This window comes from Recurvomyces mirabilis (assembly GCF_035927965.1).
Source record: "Recurvomyces mirabilis strain CCFEE 5264 chromosome Unknown scaffold_15, whole genome shotgun sequence".
Lineage (NCBI taxonomy): Eukaryota > Fungi > Ascomycota > Dothideomycetes > Mycosphaerellales > Teratosphaeriaceae > Recurvomyces > Recurvomyces mirabilis.
In genome coordinates this window covers 30,407-54,286 of record NW_027041949.1, presented here as the reverse complement: position 1 = coordinate 54,286, position 23,880 = coordinate 30,407, and the positions used below count along the sequence as shown (strand labels likewise).

At 55.4% G+C, this 23,880-nt stretch overlaps 7 protein-coding genes across 7 annotated transcripts; 3 read left to right on the top strand and 4 right to left on the bottom strand.

Annotated features, from left to right (window-relative positions):
- Positions 1–3: 3 nt before the first annotated feature.
- FRP1_2 (ferric-chelate reductase Frp1) lies at positions 4–2,064 on the bottom strand (the record flags this gene model as incomplete). Its single annotated transcript, XM_064838665.1, has 1 exon — positions 4–2,064. One exon carries the CDS (start codon positions 2,062–2,064, stop codon positions 4–6), a length of 2,061 nt encoding a protein of 686 aa, XP_064693490.1.
- A 662-nt stretch (positions 2,065–2,726) lies between these two features.
- Positions 2,727–8,631, bottom strand: HIS4_1 (trifunctional histidinol dehydrogenase; the record flags this gene model as incomplete). Its single annotated transcript, XM_064838664.1, has 2 exons — positions 2,727–5,401; positions 6,228–8,631. 2 exons carry the CDS (start codon positions 8,629–8,631, stop codon positions 2,727–2,729), a joined length of 5,079 nt encoding a protein of 1,692 aa, XP_064693489.1.
- Positions 8,632–9,535: 904 nt separating this feature from the next.
- On the top strand, positions 9,536–13,372 carry LTS14_005965 (uncharacterized protein; the record flags this gene model as incomplete). The annotated part of the gene is made up of 1 exon (XM_064838663.1): positions 9,536–13,372. The coding sequence occupies one exon, from the start codon at positions 9,536–9,538 to the stop codon at positions 13,370–13,372; it is 3,837 nt and encodes a 1,278-aa protein (XP_064693488.1).
- Positions 13,373–14,170: 798 nt separating this feature from the next.
- Positions 14,171–15,446, top strand: LTS14_005964 (uncharacterized protein; the record flags this gene model as incomplete). Its single annotated transcript, XM_064838662.1, has 3 exons — positions 14,171–14,709; positions 14,780–15,177; positions 15,238–15,446. 3 exons carry the CDS (start codon positions 14,171–14,173, stop codon positions 15,444–15,446), a joined length of 1,146 nt encoding a protein of 381 aa, XP_064693487.1.
- A 2,043-nt stretch (positions 15,447–17,489) lies between these two features.
- LTS14_005963 (uncharacterized protein) lies at positions 17,490–19,034 on the top strand (the record flags this gene model as incomplete). Its single annotated transcript, XM_064838661.1, has 1 exon — positions 17,490–19,034. One exon carries the CDS (start codon positions 17,490–17,492, stop codon positions 19,032–19,034), a length of 1,545 nt encoding a protein of 514 aa, XP_064693486.1.
- A 236-nt stretch (positions 19,035–19,270) lies between these two features.
- Positions 19,271–20,878, bottom strand: LTS14_005962 (uncharacterized protein; the record flags this gene model as incomplete). The annotated part of the gene is made up of 4 exons (XM_064838660.1): positions 19,271–19,724; positions 19,786–20,117; positions 20,171–20,518; positions 20,573–20,878. The coding sequence occupies 4 exons, from the start codon at positions 20,876–20,878 to the stop codon at positions 19,271–19,273; spliced, it is 1,440 nt and encodes a 479-aa protein (XP_064693485.1).
- A 1,035-nt stretch (positions 20,879–21,913) lies between these two features.
- On the bottom strand, positions 21,914–23,242 carry LTS14_005961 (uncharacterized protein; the record flags this gene model as incomplete). The annotated part of the gene is made up of 2 exons (XM_064838659.1): positions 21,914–22,439; positions 22,473–23,242. 2 exons carry the CDS (start codon positions 23,240–23,242, stop codon positions 21,914–21,916), a joined length of 1,296 nt encoding a protein of 431 aa, XP_064693484.1.
- Between the last annotated feature and the right edge of the window lie 638 nt (positions 23,243–23,880).

The window sequence follows — 23,880 nt, the reverse complement described above, 5'->3', positions numbered from 1 at the left end:
CCGCTACGAAAAGCTCTCGACATGCAAATAGCATCCCTGCGCTCCGGTACCCTTGTGTATCGCCCGTTCGTCACTGAGTTTCACGATATCCCGTCTTATCATCGCGCCCATGCCGTGAGGTCCACACACCGCAACGCCAGACTCGCCCTGGGCGCCGTCGAGCATGTTCGTAAGTATTTCACGAAAATCCGGTCGGCCTGAACAGAGAGTGCCACAGGGTAACCAGCTACGCTTCACGACTACTCGATCATCTTTGACAGATGCTGCGGAACGCATGGAGTCGGATGATCGCGCTGAGGACTGGATCGTCACCTTCGGCTCGCCATCGCCCTTCTTCGTCTCCTCGGCAATCTCCTCAGTATCCTTCGTGATAGTCACGCAACAGCACGGTCCAGCTGACTTGTCGCATTTGCAACCACAGGCCTTGGGCTCGGATGTCTGGTTGGTGAGAGCACTGTCGCATGTAACGTGTACAGTGACAATCGTCTCTATACCGGCTTGAGCAAGCTTCTCCACTGCGCTGTTCAGCTCAGCAGCCACCCACTTCGCCCTATCTTCTTGATTGTTGCACCAGATGAGGTGGATACGTCTGACTGGCAGCTTCTTGCCTAGATTGGCAGCTCGCTCTGCGATATCTTGGAGGACTGCTAGTGTGAAAGTCACACCAGTTGATCCAGCAATCAGACAGATTGAGTCGAAAGCTGCGAAGTCGGCATGGTGTCCGCCGTATGGTCCGTTGATGATAGCACGATAAGAGATTGTCTTGCCTTTCTCACCCGTCTCAGCTTCTGAATTGCCACGGGACAGTAGGGCTTCGGTGGAGGTGTTGGCATAATTCATGATGCTCTTGGTGAAACCTTTGTGGCTCTTCAGGATAAAGACCAATTGCCCGTCATGTGAAGTCGGCGTTGACATGATTGTAGCAGGGTGACTTTGTGCCCAGCCGAAAATATCTTGGCCTGGTAAGGTCAGAAGCATGTATGATCCAGGGCCCCAGCGCTTGATGGTGGAATTGCGCATCGTGATCTTGGTCACATCCCCGTTCAGGCGTGTAAGAGTGGCACGACTCGTGCGCTTGTTGTTCCAGACCCACCATGCGGTCGTGATCATACGATCGATGATGTAGAGCGCAACGGGGACATAGATGTAGATACGCGACCACGTCGCCGTGCTGGGCAAGTGATATACAATGGCGATAATGAAGCCGAAGAAAGTGATCAGATGCTGCCAGACGAAGAACTCATACGACCAATAGCGCAAGGGTGCCAATGTCGTAAGATTCATCCAGAGCAAGAGCGCAAAGGCGGCAATACCAGTTGGCGGGCACGAGTCCGTCGACCATTCCAGTTCCATGAGACCTGGAAATTGTGACCATGCGCGGCTCTGGAAAGCGAAGTGAAAAATGGCTAGAAGCAGCATGACTCGAGATGACCAGCGATGGATGATGTTGAGTCTCTCGTACGAGACGCCCGTGGTGAGAGTGAACAGGTTGTTCTTGCCCACAAGCAGCACGATCAACGGCACTTGAGCCACCGCCAGCCAGCCAGCTCTCACTCCCCGAGCTTGCCAGAATTGTGCACCTTGCACACTATCGTTGGCGAATTCCAGCGCCAGTACGAATGCCAAATAAGCAAGCAATAGCATCGTCTGCCCACTGGTCGGCAGCTTGAACCACTTGAACCTGGCATTGACTTGTGCCGGCGTGAAGTCCAGGTAAGTCGCCTCTCGCACCAATGCCGTAATCGTAGCAAACCACCTCGCAAACACACCCTTGGGCCTAGCAGGCATATCTTCCCTCCTCGCCGCAGACCTCAATCGCATCTGCAAGATCAGGTATCTCATCCAATTGAACACCGCCGCAACGGCTACGACAACAGCGACACCGTACCAGAAGTATCTCGCGTAGGCATTGCCGATGACTTTGAGCTCGTCATCGTTGAGAAGTGCCGCGAGAAAGGTCGAGGCTTGATCTGGGTCCGTGAAGTCGACACCGGTGGCGTTGAGAGGCGCGCTGCCCATATCCATGCCGCCACCCATGTCCATCCCGCTACCACTCATGTCCATGGTGAGAGAATATCCGTGGGCGACTGCCTTCTACAGCGACGGAAGAACTGATGTTGTTGTGCCTGAGACGTCTAGATCGAGGCCAGGAATGTAGATCGTATCACTAAGTGGCACCACGGCTCTCGCAACTCCAATCTCGCAAGTCGTCCACGCTGGCTTAGGATTGTCCAGCAAAGGTGTGTGCAGTCTTACCAGCAACCCAAGCGACAGACTGTCACCGAAGAAAGCGCCACCTCTCAATGGTGCTCAAACAGGTAAGCGATTCCGCAACTCAACGATATTGCCAAGGAAAGAAAGAAAGACATCACAGCCGGTCGAAGATTTGACGGAAGATAAACCATGTACACAAGACACACTTACCGTGAGCGCATATTCGAGAAAGATTTCGGAACTCTCGAGGCGCGCTTTACGAGCTCATTGCGAGCGATTGAGCACATATTGATCGAAAGCGGAAATAGCTTGAGAAAGAAAGTGGAGGCTAGAATTATCCACGCGGCTCAGCGGGTACGGCCATCGATAACTTAGGATCACGTGATACCAGCATGGCAGGAAACAGGTTAATATTCATGCTATGGGAGAATTGCAAGCATTAACTCTAGCAGACATCTATGACACCTTCCGAGACCGCCATTTACCTCCACCTCTTTAGTCACCCTACCCATCTACCCACTCTTCCCCACCCCATCCCTCTGATCCAAAACCCCCAACCTCATCTCCACCGCCCGTCTATGCGCCTCCAACTCCTCCACCTGTGCCAATCTCATAACCGCCGGCCCCACATTCCTCAACCCCTGCTCCGTCAAATGGGAACTCGTGATGAACTTGACATAACTCCCCAGGTTGACACCGGAATACTGTTTCGCATACCCATATGTCGGAAGCGAATGATTGACACCCGCTGAATAATCGCCGACTGATTCGGGGGTCCATTGGCCGCAGAAGACGGAGCCGGCGTTTGTTACGAGGTCGCGGGCGGTGATGGGGGAGGCGAGGTGTAGGATTAGGTGTTCCGGGGCGTAGGCGTTGGAGAGGTCCATTGCTTCTTCAAGCGTTGCAGTGACGAGGAGGACGGAGTGGGAAATCGCTCCCTTGACCATCTCGACGCGGGGGAGGGCCATGGCTTGGTTATGGAGTTCTTCCTCAATTCCTTGGATTTGTTTGTCTGAGCATCCGACGGTGATACACACGACTTGGCTATCCGTGCCGTGCTCGGCTTGGGAAAGTAAATCAGACGCCACGAAAGCTGGGTTCGAGGTCGCATCCGCTATGACGAGGACTTCTGACGGGCCGGCGGGCATATCGATGCTGACTTGGGCCGTGGTATCATTACTCACCAGCATCTTAGCAGCCGTGACGAACTGGTTGCCTGGTCCAAGGATTTTGTCGACCTTACTCACGTTCTCCGTCCCATAGGCCATGGCTGCGACGGCTTGGGCGCCGCCGGCTAGGACGATGGATTCGGCGCCGACTTTGTGCGCGACGTAGACTACTTCGGGAGTTAGTTTGCCGTCTGCGCGAGGGGGGGACGCCATGACGATTTTCTTGCACCCGGCTACCATGGCTGGGACACCGAGCATGAGGGCTGTTGAGGGGAGGACGGCAGTGCCGCCTGGGACGTAGAGCCCTACGCGTTCGATGGGGCGGGAGAAGCGTGAGCAGACTACGCCGGGCATCGTTTCTACTTCGAGTGTTTTGGTTTCGGCCTGCGCAGCGTGGAATTTGCGGATATTTTCAAAGGAGATATCGATTGCTTCGATCGTTTCCTGTGGTAATTGCATCATGCTCTCCGGGAACGGCGCTTTCAGCACAGGTGAGGTAAGTGAAGTTGCCTTTTCGAATTTGTGAGTGTAGGATAGGAGAGCTTTATCACCCCCTTCCCGCACATCCTTGATGATGGGCTGCACAATCGCCATGATCTTTTCCGTCGATCGTTGTGAAGGTCGTTGTAGAGCCTCCAATATCACCTCCGGCTTCTCCTCCGCCGTCACAATCCTCCGCATCTCTATCCTCCCCTCCCCATTCATCCCAGCCGGATCATCTTTCCTCTTCGGCCGACTCTCAGCGTCCCTAATCTCCTCCTTCCTTGGCCCACCATTCGTACTAGCCGCCGCCGCCGTCCCATTCGGGCCTCCATTAACCACCCCAAACTTCTCCGCAAACACCCCCTTAGCATCGCCCTTCCGCCTCTTCACCTTGACACTCTTCCCATCCAAATTCCGCTCAATATCCTCCAACGACACACCCGCCGCCACGGCCTTGGTAAGGGCAAAATACAGCACATCCGCCGCCTCAGCCGCGATATCCTCTTTACTCTCCGCCTCACACAATTCCTGCGCCTCCTCCATGATCTTCGCATTCAACATCTTGCTATCCTCGAATAACCTCTTCGTATAACTGCCCTCCGGCGCCGACCTCTTCCGACTCTGCAGCGTCCGCTCTAATTTGGATAAGCCATTGTAGTCGCCGAAGCAAGTCGCTGTGCTCAGATGGCAGAACCCGGCACCTTGTTGTCGGACGACGAAGCGAAGACAGTCGTTGTCGCAGTCAGTGTCTATTCGCACCAACTCCTGCCAGTCACCGCTCGTGTCGCCTTTGCGCCAGAGGCCGCGTTTGCGGGACCAGTAGACGCCGCGGGCGGAGGAGAGGGAGGCAGCGATGCTTTCGGGGTTGCTGTAGACGAGGCCTAATGCTACTCCTCTCACATCCGTAACGAGGGTTGTGAAGAGGCCGTCTGGGCGATCGGTTTGGATGTTGGCTAGTAAGAGCTCGGCGACTCTGATCTTGTCGTCTCCTGCTGCCGTAGTATTGGTCGTCAAGTGTGTCGCTGGGATGACCGGCACTACATCCCGTCTCCTCAACTCCACCGCCTCTTTCTCACTCATCCCACTCTTGGCAGCATAGACGGTCGGTCGCTCCTTCCCCATTGCATCTACTAGCTTGCTCACGGTACCTACATCTTGCACATTCTGCAGATAGAGTCCATAGCCCGTGCCATCCAATTGACTTTCTGCCTGGTCAGCTGACACAGTCGGGTGATACACTATCCTCTTACTATCGACGTTGGCCACTTTCTGCAGTTCGGGGACTTGTTGACTGGTCACGAAGGCCTTTGCTGCGCCGGCATCGAGGACATGGACAATATCTTGGGTTGATTCGAGGGCGGAGCAGTCGATGTAGAGTGCTAGCCGACCCACTGTAGCCTTCAATATCTGCAACGTCGAATCGAGGGTCTGTGATGTGACGGTCGAGTACAGTGCGCCAGTATATGCCAGCTCTTTCACTGCTAGTATGTCCGATGCGCTGGTATACTTTTGAAGGTCGATGGCAGCGAGGAAGGCTGGAAGATGCTCAGAAGGGCCGCTGTGAGAAGGCATACTGGCGATGGCGAGTGTTTGAATGTATGCGCGAGGGTTGGTGGAGAGGAGAGGGACGATGAGAGCGACACCTCTGAGTCAATGGCTAGAGTGATACGATCGATGGATAATATTTCGAACCCCACCTTCCGTCATCGGACTGGAAACGTCTGTGCTTCGAAAGAGAGACACCTTACATGTACCGCCGTACGTAGGTGAGTACAACCGCACACCAGGAACATGCTGGACTCAGAATATGTGATGGCAGGTAGGCTGCATTACAATTGCGGAAAAGCTTTTGTTCTGTATATACATCATCAACCTCAAAAGTCACCGCTTCCGTCCGCCCGCACATCGCTATGCTTCGCCATATACTACATGAGGATCTCCTTACATCCCAAGAGAAACGCCACTACCTACCCAAACAATCCAACCCAAACCAAGCGCCCCCTGCCATGCTATGCGGAAATGGCCCCATCGCAATGTAAATTCTCCCGCCAGCGAAAGCTCCAAAAGTCTTGTGTGAAAGCGATGAAGAAACTCGCTTTCATGATTTCATGCCGGGAACCCTGCACAACCCAAAACTCCGTCCTAACAATCAAAACACCGACAATCACGCCCGCCTGCCCGGAGCTTTCGGCGTGTGGTCCCACATCCCCACTCCAGCCCCCTCCTCTTCCCCATCACTTCCCAACCTCATCTCCGGCGTCGTCGGCGCCTCCACCCCACCAAAACCCCCTTGATCCTCAGGTTCCAGCTCCAACTCCAACTCATCATCACCACCATAAACCCCTTCCTCCTCCAACATACTCCTCGTCAGTTCCTCCTCGTCATCCACCCCACTCATCTCCGACAAAATTGACTCATCCAAACTCAGCCTCGGATCAGAGAGATAAGATTCCAACATCTCATCTCCATCTCCGCCTTCGTCCTCGGATAAGATGGACAAAACACTTTCTTTCGTAGCCAGAGTTTCCGTGCGCTCCAGCGACCGCCGAACAACAGCCGGCCCACCATTGCCGTCTTCGTCCTCCGAATCCGTAAAATCCGCAATCTCCATCGGCTTCTCCCGCCAATAATTGAAATCCGTAAACTCCTCCCCACCCCCCTTCACCAACAACCCGACGGGCGGGAAATAATGATCCACTATCTCCCGCATACTGCCGTAAGCTGTCTTGTACTCATTCAGACTCAGCAGGTCCAGGGAGATCTCCGAGTTGGAGTTGATGGTGAAGATGCGGGTGGAGGGGATAGTGACGGAGCGGTAGCTTAATGCATCAGTCAATCGGTTGCCGAAGCCGGCGTAGAAGGGGGAGCTGGCTTTTCCGCGACTTTTCCCACTGCTGCCTCCTCCGCCTCCGGGTCCAGAGTTCAGGCTCGCGGCGTTGAAGCCCGTGGTGGGCAGGGAGGAAGCAGGAACATGCAACCCGGCCTCCACCCCCTCGGTCGTATTCGTCGCCCCGCCCTGCCCGGCAAAAAGCGCCATAATATCCCTCAAACACGCCATCTTGAAAATCTCCGGCTTCCGCAAGTAAATCTCCCTCCGTAAAGCCGCGATCGTGCGGTCCGGACTTAAGATAGTAGGACCTTTGGGTAAGCGGAAGCCGCCATCTTGCACTACGCCGTCTAGATACGCTCGGGTGGTGTCTGCTTGCCCGACGGAGCGGGAGGTGAGGTATAGGAAATTGTAGCCGTTGGACGCGATTTCCGTGTAGAGTTTCGCTACGCCTTGGTGGGTCCAGTCGCGGCCGATGCTGTTGAGGACGTGGCCTAGGACGTCGGATTTGGTGATTGTGCCGTCGATGTCCGATATCACGATCGGGACGCCGTGGTGCCAGTACCAGAGGTTCGCGTGGCAGGTGGCCCGGTTGACGGTGAAGGAGATGGGGTTGGCGCCTTGTTGGAGGTTCATTGTCTTGAGTTGGTCGCTGGTGAGGCGCAGGGTTTTGGCGTAGTTTTTGTTGGGGTCGCCTGTGCTCGGGTTTGTTGCGGGGGTCGTGGGAGAGGAGGGTTGGGAGAGGAGGCCGACGGCTGAGTCGGAGTCCCGGCGGAGATGGGAGGAGGTGGTGAGGGAGATGTTAGATTCGCTGCGGGAGTCGTCGCTGTGGTAGCCTGGGTCGCTAAGCGCGTCCGCGGAAGGATAGGCGGCTGGGTTGAATGATCCCAATCCTTCTGCTGCTTTGCGGCCGGCGGCTTCTTTCGCTTCCTCACTGCTGTAGATCCAGACATTTCCCTTTTCGTCCGCGCCTATCAATGCACCTATATCGTATGGCCCGTCGATCTCCTCGCTAAGCAGTTGTCGTGCTATGACCTCTGCGTGCAGAGCCTCTCGATCACTGCTTTTGAAACCCGTCATGTCTAGCATCAAATCGCCGGACTCGTTGACCTGGTTGCTGATATTGCTCGTCCAGAGTTTCTTGCTTAGGTTCATGGCGCGCAGCCGGGCTTCTTCGTTATTCGGTTGTGGGCTGCCTGATCGGTCGGTTCGGGCTCGGAGTGGTGAGGCTGGGCGGTGGATGGAGGATGTAAGTGGGTCGGGGCTATTGAATGAGCTTGAGAGTGTCGTCTTGGTCGCTGCAGGCAGCACACTATCCGTAGCCATCCTCTCCAGCCTCGGCGTCGCAGTTGTGAACGGCGCGGCTGAATTCGGCCGCTTGATCGGGTCATATGTCAGAGGACTCAGCCGATCGGTATTACTATGCGCTTTCCGCGTCCCAGGAGGTATCGTCATCGCCTCCGTCGTGCTCTTACTATGCTGCCGTCTTTGCTGCGCCGTCCTCGCACTCCCCGGTCTAAGCTCCCCATCATCCAGCTCTAGAGGCTCCGGCTCCTGATCCGAGCCAGTACCCGGCAATTCCAAACTCGGCGGCTCCTCTCTCGCCTTCAACTCCGGGCTCGTGACCGGACTGACGGGCGGACTCGTCCTCAAGCCCTCCGGCACCTGTCCCGCCGTCTCAAACACGAAGAAGGCCTCCCCGCCCTCCCCTAGTTTCATGGGATACTCCACCTTCTCGCCATTGACGCGGAACTCGACTTTCTTCTCGTATGGGCGTAAGAGGGAGAATTTGCCGAAGCGGATGTGGAAGGGGCTGCAGGCGAGGGAGCCGTCTTCTTGTTCGACGACGATGACGTCGATGGCGCCGGAGAGGGTGGCTGGGTTGATGGAGTTCCAGGTGTTGGAGAGGGAGCCGGAGATGGAGCGGACGTATTGCATGGCGGGGAGGAAGGCGGAGGGTCGCTTCCTCGCGGTGGGTCAGCTGCGCCGATGTGTTGTTGATGTATACTGTAGTCAGAGACGGAGCCAAGGGGTCATGCGATTGCGTGAAGGAAGCCGAACTGCACGGACGTCATCCGGCCACGAGGTTGGATTTATTAAGACTTTCAGTAATTCTGAGCCGTGACCTAGTACAGGGATTCATTCGAATGAGGCTGGTTGAGAGCCATCCACATTAATATTATTATTATTATTATTGATGAGCTCTCTTGCATGATTGATGGACCCCCACGCATCCCCACGCACTCCCAATCTTCAGTTCTTCACCTTCACCTCGCAGCTCGGTTGATCGGGTCCGAAGCCACTCGGCGGGTAAGGCGCTTTTGCAGTACTGTAAGTCCAGGCCATGCGGTACTGTTGCACACACGTGGTCGAGGCATGCCGACCAGCTCAAGATATGGTCAATACTCAACCATTACAGCATGTAAATAATAATGCACCCCGCATATTCGACCGTCCAACTTATCTGTCTTGAATGAGGCATGAGGCATGATTGATGAAGGCTCAACTGCCATGCACCGCCAATCATCGCCAATGCTTAACGGAGAATTGATTGAGGATTGCCCGCTACTGCCTCGGCTACTACTGCACAGGAAAAGCTTAATCGCTGACTCCAATACAGTACTAGCAGGGCTGATTCGCACCCTGCTCGAATATTAATCTCGATACGAACGGGATAGGATTACACTATTGTCACTGTAGTACTGTCACTGTAGTACTGTCACTATTCTCCAACCCCATATCATATCGCTATCATCACCACACCGTATACGATGCGACATCCACATCCTTCATCCTGGCGCTAAACAAATCTACCGCAGCGCCGCCCTTAGGGGCGGTCACCATGGCCAGTGATGTGCCGCTTACCTTCACCTTACCGGAAGGCGTGGTCGTCTGGATCTCGCGGGTAATCTATACACTTCAACTCATCTCCTCGCCCGTCACCTTTTACTTCCGCACAGCCTGCATCTTCCTCGCCGTATCATGGTTGGCCGTCCGAGCCTGGCAAGTCCTGCATACTCCACTGGACGACCTGGCATCACTACTCGGCTTCGACATACCACTCACACCGGTCGTTGATCTGGCGTCGATCAAGGCAGACGGATGTATCCTTCGGTGGAGCCTTCCGGAGAAGCAAAAGCAGAAGAGCAAGCTCAAGTATGAGATACATGTCAATGGGAATGCCGTGGAGCACGTGAGCATACACGAGACTGCCGTCACCATCACCAATCTTCTGCCCAACACATACTACGTCCTACGTGTGGCACTGGTCAACGAGCAGGAACTGGCTTCTCGTAGTGAGCCTATCAGGTTCAGGACTAAATCTGTGGCTACTCAGGACTTCTTCGTACCACAGCACTCGGCTGATACAGGCGATGATGCGGATCAGGATGCAACAGGAAGTACGATGAGTAGGATGCCACGCGTCAGGGTGTTCCGTGGTCTCAAGGATATCGCACCAGCACCAGCCAGCATTGACAACGCTCCTGCGCTCATGGAAAGGCAGGGAAGCGGTAATGGGCTAGGACCGAAGAGAAGTGTTACTGGTAGACGACCTTCTCCAGCGGCTCTAGGGCTCGATGTCGAGGTAGAGCCACCTGTCGAAGAGACGGAGCCTGCAGAAGGGCATGAGAGCATCCAACAGCTCACCACGAAGCTCGAGGCTATCAGGAGGGAGATAACTTCGGCAGAGCAATCAACGGAGAAGGAGGACGAGGAGGATAGTCAGCTGAAGCAGGAGTTGCACGACGAGAGGGAGGAGCTGAAGACTCACGTAGCAGAGAAAACAGAAGCAAGTAAGACTCTGAAACGCGAGCTTAATCTCTTGATGCAGCACAACGGTACAGCGCAGAGTGAGCGATCGAAGCAAGAACGCTTCCTCCAGCAGAAGAAGCAGGAACGCCAGAAGCAGAAAGAGGACATGCTCAAGTGGGAGCAGGAAACGGCATCATTTCAGAGAGAAGCAGAGAAGCTCGAGGCCAGCAAAGCGGCGCATAAGCGTGGCGTAGAGGAGGAGAAGAATGCTCTACGGCTCAGACAAGCGGATGAAGCGGGTGCGATGAAGAGTTTAGAGGACCGGGTGAAGGAGACTAATGCGGCCATCAAGAAGCTTGAGCGCGATGTCAAGAATACCTCTCCGGACGGGACATCACACAACGAGGAATCGAATCTTGTCCAGCAAATGCAGCAGGATGCTGAAGAGGAGAGACGGTGGCAGAATCACAAGGCTGGTCTGATTCAGCAATACGGCTCTATCCACCAGAAACTCGAGGCGTCGAAGCGGTTTCATGATGAACAGATGCTGTATCTCGATAGTATCCGCCGCCAGCGCCGACGCGAAGACGATCTTATCACAGCCGCGCAATCGCAGTTTGGCTCGCCCCCTCCTCCGCCCCCTCCTCCGCCACCACCTCCGCCTGCTGAACGTATGATCCACCGGGGTGATAGTCAGCGCAGTCGGCGTGCTGCTAGTGGTCAGAGCTCGAACAACAGTCCGCGCATGGGCCATTTCCCGCTTGTGTCGAGTGGGAGTTCCTCCAGTCCTTTCGCTACGGGTCTGACGAGTATCAGTCCCGCGAGCAATTTCCATTCGGCGCCTTACTTCAATCCGCATAATGGGATGACTTTGCGCACGGATCAGCCGACGGATTATATTGGGATGACGGATGAGGAGAGGGAGAAGCTTACAGGTGGCGCGCCTATGTCTCCTGGTGCTGGTGCGGAACTACTACCCGCGGATCTATTCTCTGGCGACGACGGCGGTCGCGATCAAGGGTTCTTGCCTGGCCTGGGAGCTCTACCCGGTCTGCCTTCCCTCCCTGGCGGACCGTCGATGCCCCAACCACCTGTCCTCGGAGCCGAAAGAGAGAGAGAGTATCATTATCCCGGCCCCGCCAGCCCGGCCTCAGCCAGCAGTCGCTCCCCCTCCGTCTTCGCAAGTCCCCGCGCAAGCCAAAATAACCTCCACCTCGGCAGCCCCGAGAACACCTTCCCGTCCATGGACCCGGACCGCCGCTCCATCCGCTCCACCCGCTCGACTCGAGCGGGTACAGCCGGAGCCCTGGGCGGTATACCAGCAGCGAGTAGTCGATTCTCCGGCCTCTTCGGCATCAAACAGCGCACCAAAACTGCTTCCGCTGGTTCCGGAGGAGATCTGGATGGGTTGGCTCTGGGGAAGGCTCAGAGTCATAGTATGCCACGCCAGGATCAGTCGATCCCGGGGCTACTCGAGTCGCAGATCCGGAAGCGGAATAGTTCTATTTCGGGGATTACTGGGCCGGATTCTGAGCTGAGTGGGCTTGGAGATGGGTCCAGTGATGTGCTTATGGGAGAGCAACCGGTGCAGAATCAGGTTAGTCGATTCAGGGCTTTTGGTATGGGAAGGATTTTCGGCGGGGATAAGGAGGGGGCGGGGGGTAGTGGTGGTGGTGGTGGTGGTGGTGGTACTACGACGGGGGGTTGGCCGAGTGGCTTCTCCCGGCGGCCGGGGAGTCCGCGTCCGGGGTCAACGCATTCGAATGAATTACCGAGGCCTTCGGTGGATAGTTCGCGCTGGACTGATGTCGTGGCTGGCGGGGCGCGAAGCAGTCCTTTATCTTTCAACACCAGCTGGATGCTCCCTAGCAGTTCTTCTTCTGGGAGTCGACTCTATGGGTCGAGACATCCGAGTCGGAGGCCGAGTGTCCAGTATGCTGCTTCTGGACCGCCGGAGGATATTATGGAGGATGAGGATAGTGATGCGCTCAGTCAGCCGGATGTGCATGGGACGTCTCGTCAGGTTCCGCCGTTGGCGCCTATAGGGACTAAGCCGAAGAAGAAGTTACGAGATGAGGGGGAGGAGGCGGCGGCGGCGGCTGACGCGAGTAGTGCGGCTGCCGCGAGGTTGAACCCGGCGGCGAAGGACTTTAAGTCTTTTCTTGGGATCAAGAGTAAGGATAAAGATAAGGCGCGCTCGGCTTCTACGGCTACGGTGGCCGGGGCCTCGAATACTGTTCCTGTGCCCTCGAGCAGTCTCATCCCTCCCACCTCTGCTTCGACCCACCGCGACATCGACTACGACACCGGCTCGCCCCCCGAAAGCCGCAAGTCCCGCTCCGACGCCCGTAGTATGACGACCACGACCACCGAGTCCTCTCTCGCCGACAGCAATGAATTAGCCGGAGGTCATCTGAGTGATTTGGCGAGGACGTCAAGTTATTCTAATGCTTTGGATGTTACGGCCCCGGGTCCTCTTATTGGGAGTGGGAGTTTGGGGAAGGAAAGTTTCATGCAGAAGATTTCACGGAAGAGTTCTTCGGGGAAGTTCTCGCTGCCGACTTTTAAGCGGGAGAAGTCGAGGTTGGTTGTTGATGCTGCTTCTTCCTCTGCTTCTTGGGCGGGGAATAGTCCGAATTTGAATGGGGGTTTGACCACGCCCTCGGCTGAATTGCACGAGGAGGATGATGGGGTGATGGGGGCTTCGATTGGGTCGTTGAGGGATAGTAGGGAGGGGAGGGAGAGTAAAGAGGTGGCCAGGGGGAGTGTGAGGAGTTGGAGTCATGTTCTCAAGCTTGGGAAGGGGAGTGGTGGGAAGGGAAAGGAGAAGGGGGATGGGACGCCGAGTTTGAGTGGGTTGAGTTTGGCTAGTGGGACGGAGGATGGGGAGAGTGTTGGAGGAATGGAGGGGGAGGACGAGCGGTAGGTGTGCGGTGGGAGTCATTGCATGAATGTGACGAGAAGTCACTCGTTTTTGGAAGTGTCTATAGCATCTTGGAAATGCTGAGCTGAGGTCGCAGTACCTCTCCATCTTCCTCTCGTTTCTTCCCTCGCGGTCCCGTTGAGCGTGCTCATGCAGGGCACGGCATTGGAGGGCCAACGATGCTTGTTGCTCCTTCGGCCCAATCGCACCTCACAATGCACCATGTACCATGAGCCACTCCACAGTGGTCTGCGGGTAGCAGGCAGGACTGGGAAGCTGAAGCACAATTTCATCGTCGAAAGTACTACTACTGTTGAAAACAGCCAGGATCTACCGGACCGTGTCGCCGCAACTCCTCAACTCTAGAGTAGACAGACTTCGATCTCGAAACCCTCACTCCGCGATGCGTACAGGTACGATCGTCTCTCCGTTTCCAACGAGGAAAGGCTTGGCGGCTAAAGCTGCGGCTTTGCGGAGAAAGCCTGTCACTTTCTTCTGGACCTCATGCATGAATTGCACTGTATTTGCGGCTCGTACCCCACAATGATCTACCTTCAACGGTCTACCTTCACTCTGGCTCTTTGAGAGGTCTGGAATGGCTGGAACGGCATATATTGGGCGAGTACTGGTCATGAGGTCTCCAGATCACAACACCGAGGCAGGTCTGCGGATCGAGTATCGAGTCTGCGGCGATCATTTCGTCAGGTTGGAGAAAGGTAGGGATATATGAATGCATCATCCTCCCATCTAAGACCCAGTACTCTCCCTGAACCTCTCCTCATCCTCCGAGAAGACTCCAAGATGGCGCCCTCTCTGTCATCCACCCTCCTCTTCGCTGCCTCAGCAGCAGCAAAAATCTACTACGCCGGCATCGACGAATCTGGCGGCGAGTTCGGCGTCTACAGCTCCACCGCCACCAAAGGAACCGGTCTCCCCGGCCGCTTCAACGTAGACTATGCCTTCCTCAACGCCTCCACAGTCCCGATCTGGGTCAACCAGAACAAGATCAACACCTTGCGCGTCGCTTTCTTGCTCGAGCGCATGTGCCCCTTGGCCTATGGGTTGGGAAGGAGGTTCAACGAGACTTACTTCTCCGAGTACAATGCCGCGATCACGGCCATCACGAATGCCGGCGCGTATGCCATCTTGGATCCGCATAATTATATGAGATACAATGATCCATCTCAGCAGCCGACTACGGGCTCGATTATTGGCAATACTGCCGATCCGGCTGCGGCGACCACGAAGCAATTCGAAGACTTCTGGAACGAGCTGGCTGGTCGATACAGGAACAACCCGAGGGTTATCTTTGAGATTATGAACGAGCCGCATGATATGAGGTCAGCACTTTCCCTCTCCTCACCTCATTTTATCATCTGCACATTTGGCAGCTTTCTGATACTTCAGTAGCACCGCTCTCCTCCTCCAAGACGACCAAGCAGCCATCAACGGCATCCGCGCTTCCGGGGCCAAGCAAATGATCCTCGCACCCGGCAATGGCTACACGGGCGGGCACTCGTGGAACCAATCTACCTGCGCCACCTGCCAGCCCAGCTCAGACTACCTCTACAAACTCAAGGACCCGATCGACAACACCGCCATCGACATCCACGAGTACCTCGACGTCGACTTCAGCGGCCAGCACCAGAATTGCACTCAGCCCTTCCCGCCTAACCTCTCGTTCTTGACGTCGTGGTTGAAGAAGTATCAGCTCAAGGCGTTCATTTCGGAGTTCGGTGGTGACAATAATACTATGTGTGACAACTACCTGACGCAGGCGGTTCAGTACATGAATGATAACCCTGAATGTGAGTTTTCGTTATCGCTGTGCTGCGTCTAACCTCACCATTGTACTAATCACATCACAGATATCGGATGGACCGCATGGGCCGCTGGGCCGCTATGGGGAACGAATGCTCCATGTTGTAACGACGGCGTTGGCCTTGGTTCGCTGGAGCCGGGTAGCAGGGCTAGTGATGGCAGTCCTGGATTGTATTACACTGTGTGGCTCAAGGTCCTGGAGAAGCTTGTTCCGGCTAACCTGAAGAGGAGTGGTATTAGCAGTATCCATGGTTGAGTGACACGTCCATGAGTCCACAGGTTGTGTAGCGGGTTGTCGGAAAGTGCTGATTGAAACTTGACAAGGTGCTAGACTCGGGTCAAATTCCAGAAAGCAGCCACGACCCATCTGCTTCTTTCTCATGTATCCACTTATCTTTGGTGTTCCTCCCTCCTTCAGACTCCATTCAACAGTGTAGCCACCGATCTCTTCGATCAATTTGCCTGCGCCTAATCGGTATCCAGACTGCACGCTGCATTTCTCAAACCTTGGGTGCCTACTCACAGCTTCCATGGTACTTGAGGCCACACGAGATAGAACCTTCGAGCGAGGAGATGACTGCTTGCATGAGAGCACGAATCAATCCATTATTCCCCTCGGCACTTCGCAAACTAAGCCCCTACTCCGCCTTGGCCTATTCCGGATTTAGGAAGTAAACTGCCTTCTTTAGTCCTTCGAGCGACTGAACGCAGCTTGGCCAATCACGCGCATTATGAACAACGTCCATTGCCGCACATATAATTGACACCAATGGCTCCGCCTCATGTTTGCTCCAGACAAGCCTTGGCACCTCACCCATGTGCTGCCAATGGGCCCACTGTAGCAGATTCTTCCAATTGTGGCCAGTGGAAAAGCGATGGAGATGCGCGCCAGCATTTAGCAGCCCCCTCCTTCATAGAAGTGCTGTCCCCATAGCAGCGGGAAGTAGAAGGCTCTCAGGAGCTTGGCGTCGCAATCATTAATACTCACAGCGAGTCTGTTGCGGTGATACCATATCGCAAGTGTTTCCCAGCGGATCAGACGGGATACGCAGAGCAATGGAGGCTGCTGGAGAGTTGCTGTGACTTCGATCTTGTCGCTCTCGATCAGGCTGGACTCGTAGATGATCACTCGGAGTTCCGCAGGAAGCCGCATTAGAGGCTTTGACTCGGCTGAACGGGATCAGTGTTGGCGTACATGACCGTCAAGGTCAGCGAGAGAGGTTACCCCAGCTTCCACAGTCTTAGACTTTCCGTGGATAGTCTCGTCGTCAATCTGCTAGAGGAGCTCCTTCGACCATGGTTGCTGAGAGCGCTTCGGTTTGGGACAGTATCACGTTGTTGGCGTCCAATCGGGGAGGGTGAAGCATTGAAGGATTCGTGTGTTCTCTAGGGTCGCTTCTCAGCGGCGCAAGTGCTCGTCAAAATGAATGAGTGGCGCTTCAATCACACGTGAAGGCATTTGATACCTGCGTGACCCCCTTCGCATTCAAACAATTACAGTCGCACCTTAGATTCCTCGGCCATCCAGTCTTCGTTCATTCACTAAAGGGTGTCTTCACTTCCTCTGGCCTCCTCTTACATCCTTCCCACGTTTCGGAGTCATGGGCTGTGGCCGTCGTAGCGATTTCCAGGAGCATTACAGAAACTACGGGAGCTGTATTGGCAATCACCTATTCGTTCGGGTGAGCGAAGTCAGAGAGATCGCGATCATCATCAATGAGGGCTTGCAGCATCATCGTGCCTGTTAATGGCCAAAGATGGTATCCTTGGCGCCCGTCGCTTTCGCGCATCGTGCTATGGACGGGCTGGTCTGAGCGCCTCGAGTGGCAGCACAAAACTTTCTTCGTGCCCTCCTTCATCCTCTCCAATCTCTCACCTCTGTTCGCTTCGACAACCATTATTGCCACTCATACGGCGACATTCGAGGACCACAATGGGGTGACATCGCCAAGGATGGAAGTACGCCACACATGCAACGGCACAGCCACAGGGATGACGTTGATCGACGCCCCACGTTCGTCAGTGAGATTTAGAGCTTGGGTGTGTTGGGGTCTGGAAGCAGGAAGCAGGAAGCAGGTGTTTGGTGATGGGAAGTTGCATCTGCAGCTACGATGCGGTAGTAGGAAGAGCTTATACGGGACAATCCTCTTCTCCTACTTTCTTGTCTCGTCCATTGAGTGAGGCTGTGCACTTTCCTACTTCTCTATATCTCACAACAGCAACCCCCCACCATTGACCTGTCCCATACCTCCCATACCTACCATCCACACACAACACCCACACCTCGTGACCTCTCACCATGGCAAGTCACCACGAGCCAAAGCTGCTCTACACGATCAACGGCATCAAAGCCTACCATATCCAGGATGGCGAAGAGCACGCGCTCACGCCTAGCGGCCCACAGACGCTCAGTCTATTGATGGTGCCAACCCACTCGCCCTACTCAGAACTAAGCTCCACAATACCCCAAAACGACGCTCCAGACGAGGACTTCTACCTCCACCTCAACCTTCCCCCCGAGCTCGACCTCCCCATGCCAGCCACCACCCAAATCTACCACCAACCCCCCACAAGCTACCTCATCCCCCGCTGGGATCTCGGTCCCGACTCCGGAGCCTTCACCCGCATCGAGTTCCCACGCGTAGGCTACGGAACAACCCAAGAAGACGTCGACACCTTCGAGACCATCCTAGCCCAATGCACCGCCTTCCTCGAGCGCGCCAAACCACCCTTGCCCGGCCGTCCAGGCGAGAAAGGAGGATACAACCCCTCCGACTACGCAACAGGCGGTAGATACGCCTCGGACGGCAAAGCCGGCGGCCAAATCGTCCTAGTTGACGAAGACGACGGCTCCGTCGTCGGCGAACTAGGCGGCGACGCCAAGATCTTCGAGGACCCGAAACTCCGCCACGGCCACAAAGACCCTGTCGAAGTCCAAGTCAGCGAGGACGGGAAACGCATCGAAGTCCGGCCCGTCAGCGAAGAGTACCTCCGTCTCGCCCGCCACCCGGCGTACAAAGATAGCGGACTTGTACAATCCTCCGCCACGGCATCCCGGTTAATCGTAACGGGCAGCTCCTACATCGGAAACATGCTCACGTCCGGCGCGGACAACTTCACGCAAAAGACCAAACCCGTCGCCAAACCCCTCGAATTCAAAGAAGCGACGCATGCCCGCGTCCGCAAAATCAACAATTTCACCCAAGGCGCCGCCGGCATGTCGGCCAAGACCGTCGGGTCGTTGACGGATATTGCGCAGAATTTCGCCGCGGGCGTGGCCGGGCATAAGAAGGAGAGGGGCAAGAAGGGGTACGATCCCCAGGGTAACCCATTGCCGGAGGAGCAGTATAAACCCGGTTTGCTGAATAAGAGTATGATTGCCTTCTCCACCATCGCGGACGGGATCGCGTATTCGGGGAAGAACCTCCTGACTTCTTCCGGCGCGGCGGCGAGTACGGTGGTTGGACATCGGTATGGGGACGAAGCGGGGAGTATCGCGGCGCAGCTGGCGGGTGGGGTGAAGAATGTCGGGTTGGTTTATATTGACGTTACCGGGGTGAGTCGACGGGCGGTCATTAAGTCGGTGGCTAAGGGGATGGTGGTTGGGAAGGTTAGAGGCGGGGGGCAGGTTGTTGTGGGTGGGGGGGATGGGGGGGAAGTTACTGAGGAGGAGAGGAGGAGGATGGGTGGGGATGGGAATGAGAAGCAGAGTGCCGGGCCTTCAGGAGGTGGGTATACGCCTTCTGGGGGGCAGTATAAACCTGTTGGGTCGGCGGGGTATGCTGCGGATGCTGGCGGGGTGCCGCCGCCGCAGTATCAGGAGTATGGGCGGGAGAAGAGGTGAGAAGGAAGCAGGCAGGCAGGCGGGACAATGAATACGGCTATCAAGTGGCCTTTTTAACAATGAGAAAACATGAGTTGCTGCGACGACATTATCTGAACCACTTGACAATTATACATAAACCTTTCTGCAAGCAAAACTCACTTCATTGTTGCAAACCATTCCGAAGCATTCTGATGATCATAGAAAAGTTGTCAATCACTACATCGTGCCGCCACAATTCCGGGCGATACTCCCTCCTACTTCTGCTTATAAGTATGCAAAACATGCGCATTACAATACGCCTTGATCCCCTCCTTGCCCCACTCGCCCCCAATCCCCGACTCCTTGTGCCCGCCGAAGATGGCCTGCGGCGTCGGCTTCTCCCACGAATTCACAAACACACTCCCAGCCTGCAACCTCTTCCCGATCCGCTCCGCCCTCTCCACATCTTTGCCCCAAACACAGGCCCCCAGCCCCGCATTCGTGTTGTTGGCGCGGCGGATCACTTCTTCCTCGTCCGTCCAGGGTTGGGTGGGCACGATGGGGCCGAAGGGTTCTTCTTGGATGATGCGGGAGTCGTTGGGGGGGTTGTCGATGATGGTGGGTTGGATGAAGTAGCCTTTGCCTTGCTCGACTTCCGGGGCGCCGACGGCGAATTTGTAGCCCTTGGCTTTGCTGTCGGCGAAGAAGGTTTGGACTTTTTCGTATTGCCTAGACCTTTTGTTAGTGGACTCGATTTCGTGAGGACGGATTCGCTTCTGCGTGGCCTTACATCTTGTTCTGAATTGGTCCGAGAAGAGCATTAGAGCCCGGTGCACCGGTCTTGATGGTCTTGGTGAACTCGACCATTTCCTTCAGCATCTCGTCGTAGATGTCCTGGTGGATGTAGATGCGCTTGGTGGCGACGCAGACCTGGCCGGAGTTCTGGAAGGCACCCATGACGAGTTCGGGAGCGACCTTCTTGATGTCGACGTCGGGCAGGACGATGGAGGCATCGTTGCCGCCGAGCTCGAGCGTCACGCGCTTGAGGGTGCTGGCTGCGGCGGCCATGACTTTCTTGCCCGTGGCGATGGAGCCAGTGAAGGAGATTTTTTGGATGTTGGGCTGGGTGGTGTCAGGAGAGTGAAGACTCATAGCGAGTGCATGTTATGACTTACGTGGGTGGTCAACATGGGGCCAAGCTTGTCATCACCGCCAACTGCCTGTACGACACCAGGAGCGAAGATTTCCTGAGCAAGCTCGACGACCTTCAGGGTGGTGTAGGGCGTGTATGGCGATGGCTTGATGATGACGGTGTTGCCGGTGAGCAGAGCTGGGATGACCTTGCCGAGCGAAAGGATGATTGGGAAGTTCCATGGGCAAATGGCACCGACGACACCGAGAGGTGTGTAGCGGGTGAGCATGACTTTCTCGTGGTCCTCCTCACGCTCCTCGGGGAGCGTCAAGCTCAAGTGGAAGTCGATGAAGCCGACCACGCCCTTGGTCTCCATCTCTGCGACTTGGCGCTGCGATCATCTTAGCATGCATCCTCCACTGATCGATCTTCTCCGCAAACTCACCGGCTTGCCAGTCTCTTCGCAAAGCAAATCGGTCATCTCGTCCACATAGTTGAGATAGTGCTCCTTGAACTTCGTGATCTGCTCCTTCCTCTTCTCCATCGGCACCTGGCTCCACGACTCGAAAGCCTTCTGTGCTGAAACGACAGCATCATCGACGTCCTGCTGGTTGGCAATGGGCACCTCCCATAACTCCTCGCCGGTGGCTGGGTTGACACCACGGTGCTTCTCCTTCCCACCCCTTGGTTTGCCGTCGACGGTATTGTGGAAGGAGTCCCACGCGATGGTGGATACCTTGGAGGGAGACATGGTTGTGGTTGTTACAGTATGATTGTATTAATACGGGTTGACACGGGAAAGAGAGACAAGGAGACAAGGTAGAGGTGAATGGAGAGATATATAGTCCGTAGACTATCCAAGCCTTCTAGTGGATTACAGGCGCTTCCTTACAAGCGGCACGTAGTATCGGAGCATGCTGCGCGGCGCGTTGTGTTTCGTCAACGTCTCAGCCCTCAATGCTGTAATGGTGGGGCAAGATGATGTTGGCGCGGGGTTGTTCAGGAATCGGCAGGGGTTCTCACATCAGCCCGAGGTGAAGACGGCGGACACTGTTCGCAGTCTGAGAACAAACGAGGTAATCCGCCAGCGAGCCTCATCTCGACTTTCGAAGCATTCTGCAGCAGATGCCCAGATCTGACCGAGTGTGCGCTTTGATGCCGTGGATAAGCACTAGGGAGATCTGTCTTCGCTGACAACTTCTTACGCTTCTACAACGAGTCTTGGGGCTGATCCTTATGGCATGCACGACGGCAGACTATCAGCTCGTGAGCTTGTAGGGCATGACAGATCGTTTAGGGTGGACGAAGAAGGTCCAGCCGTACTGGAGCCCTTGAAGTGGTCAGTAGATGTAGATGCTGCACTCCGGCAGCTATTGCTGGCTGGTATAGCAAGGCGCCTGCGTCCATCAGTCTGACAGCTCTGAAGGAATCACAGAACAGACTGGGAAAGCGTTCGACAGAGGCAGTGCTCGATACATCAGAATGGGCGTGGTTCTCAGCTACATGGCGGAAGTCACACAGAAGCGATTCGTTTCAGGGCAGTTCGGCTTCACGACGCGACACCTTGAGATCTGAATCATACTTCATTCTAGCACTCTGACTGTATTTCACATACCTTCCTCCCTCCAACCAGCCTGGAGCCAGCCGGAAGCTAGCCAGAGGTAAGTATACCAGCACTAGTGATTACTGATCGCACTCCTCGTATTACCAGCTTACTCGCTGGTATACCGCGCCGTGGACCCTCTTCTCCACTACGCCAGGAGAATGCATGGAGCAGCGGGACGACCTAGACGTCGAAGCACTCGCGTACCTCGTTCTCCATCTCGACGCGGGTGCGGAATCCGACGTTGTGACCAACGTGGTTGAGCAGGACGATAGGATTCTTGACGTCGGTCATGACCTCAGCTATGGCTTTGGCTTTGGCTAAGGTGCGTGCGCCCTCAAGGTCTTTGTCGTTGACCGACTTGTCATTGGCGAAGTCGCCATGGATCCTGCTAGGCTTCTCGTCGTAGATGGCGTAGTACGGGATGCCGTACGCCGCATACTGCTTTGCAGTGACGGGCGTGGTGGGCGGATCGATGCCGGTGTAGTGCTTGAAGACCTGGGAGTTGAGGATGTCGACGTTGAAAAGGATGCTGCTGTCGGAGTCCCAGCTGCCCGGGTCGTACTCGTCTTCGACGACGGCCTGCTTGATCATGCCACCGGGCCAGATGCCCATCTCCAGCTGCACCGTAGCACCGCCGTGAAGCCTCCCCACCAGATGCAATGTCGAGTATGCTTGGATGTTGAACTCAGCGAGGGTACGGCCATCCCTGAGCTGTTTGCCAGCGAAGATCAGGCGTTACTGATCCGAGGTGAGATCCAGCTTCGTGGCGAGGAGATCCTTGACGGTATCGATTGTATCCGAATTATTTACCATCAAGACAAGCAATTGGCTATCTATGAGTTTGACGATGACCGGAGAATCGCCTGTACCAAGTATCCATCCCATGTGGCTCTGAAGTGCGTTGATCAAGGTAGGCTTCGACGAAGTAACCTCGATTTGCAAACCACCAACAACCTCCTCGCCTGTGATCTGAGCCTCTGCAGTGTAGCCCTTGCCAAGCGGCATAGCAACAAACTGACGCACCTTCCCATCCGCACCTGCAAAGCCATCCAGCCACAACTGATTCGGCGTGACCATGTAGTCCTGGACAATCTCATCCCGTTGCATGCGCACAGCACGCCGCTCGAGAGTCGGCTCCGTCTCGCGGCGTGATCCGCCGGACACAGCATTAGTGCCGCCCATGTAGATCTTGACCGCGAAAGGCGCGTTGCAGCTGAAGCTGATCCATAGTGCTTCGCGCTGGTACATCGGCAGGAAGAAGTTGGATTTGGCCTTGATATTCGTAGGGATGGTGTCGAAGTCGGAGGTCTTGTAGAGTGGGAAGGTGCCTAGGCTTGGAGGGAGATTGTTGATATCGCCATTGTCTGGAACGCGCACGGTACGGTGGAAAGAGATGTTGAGATTCTGCTTGGAAGCGTAGTTGATGTTGCGACCAACGATTAGTTGATCGTGAACGAGCTCATTGCCGTGGGAGGCAGTAGATGTGACGCTCAGCTTGTTTCTCTGCATGTTGTCGCTTGAGGCAGAGAGGTGCTATGGGAATGGACTTGGTGTTGGTGTTGGTGTTTTCGTCCCAGTGGTGGAAATGTGGTATGGTATCGAAGTTTTGACGAGAGCGTGGAACGGTGGGAACGACAGTCTTTGTAATTTACAAGCACTTCGGGTCACATGCGCATGACTGCCTAATCTGGGAGGTTTGTTCACTTCAAGCTGTAAGTGATGGTCAAGACCAGCCTGAGTGTTGAGCCATCGATAGTCGAGTGATTCGGCAATGAAAGATGTCGTCGAATATTCATGCCGCCCGTGTCATATATTGATTGGGCGGAGGAGAAGGCCTGCTCAGCAACTTTTCAGTGAATACATAGTCATCTATCTAAAGCGGGCCGTAAACCGCCTGGCGGATGGGTGAACGCCATCGCTTTGCAGAATGTTCCTCCACGCACAGTTGGACCCTTGCTCGATATCATTCATCATTCTGATGGAGGTGTAGAAGAACGCAAAAAGCCTCAAGTCATGTCCTTCTGCTCAAAGCTTCGCCCATATGTTTTAGCCTCCTGAGTCTCTGCATCCTCGCCACCTCGTTTCCTGCGCTCGTAGCTCGGCCCAGGGTATCTTCGCGCCTGATATGCTGCTTGTTGCGACGCTCG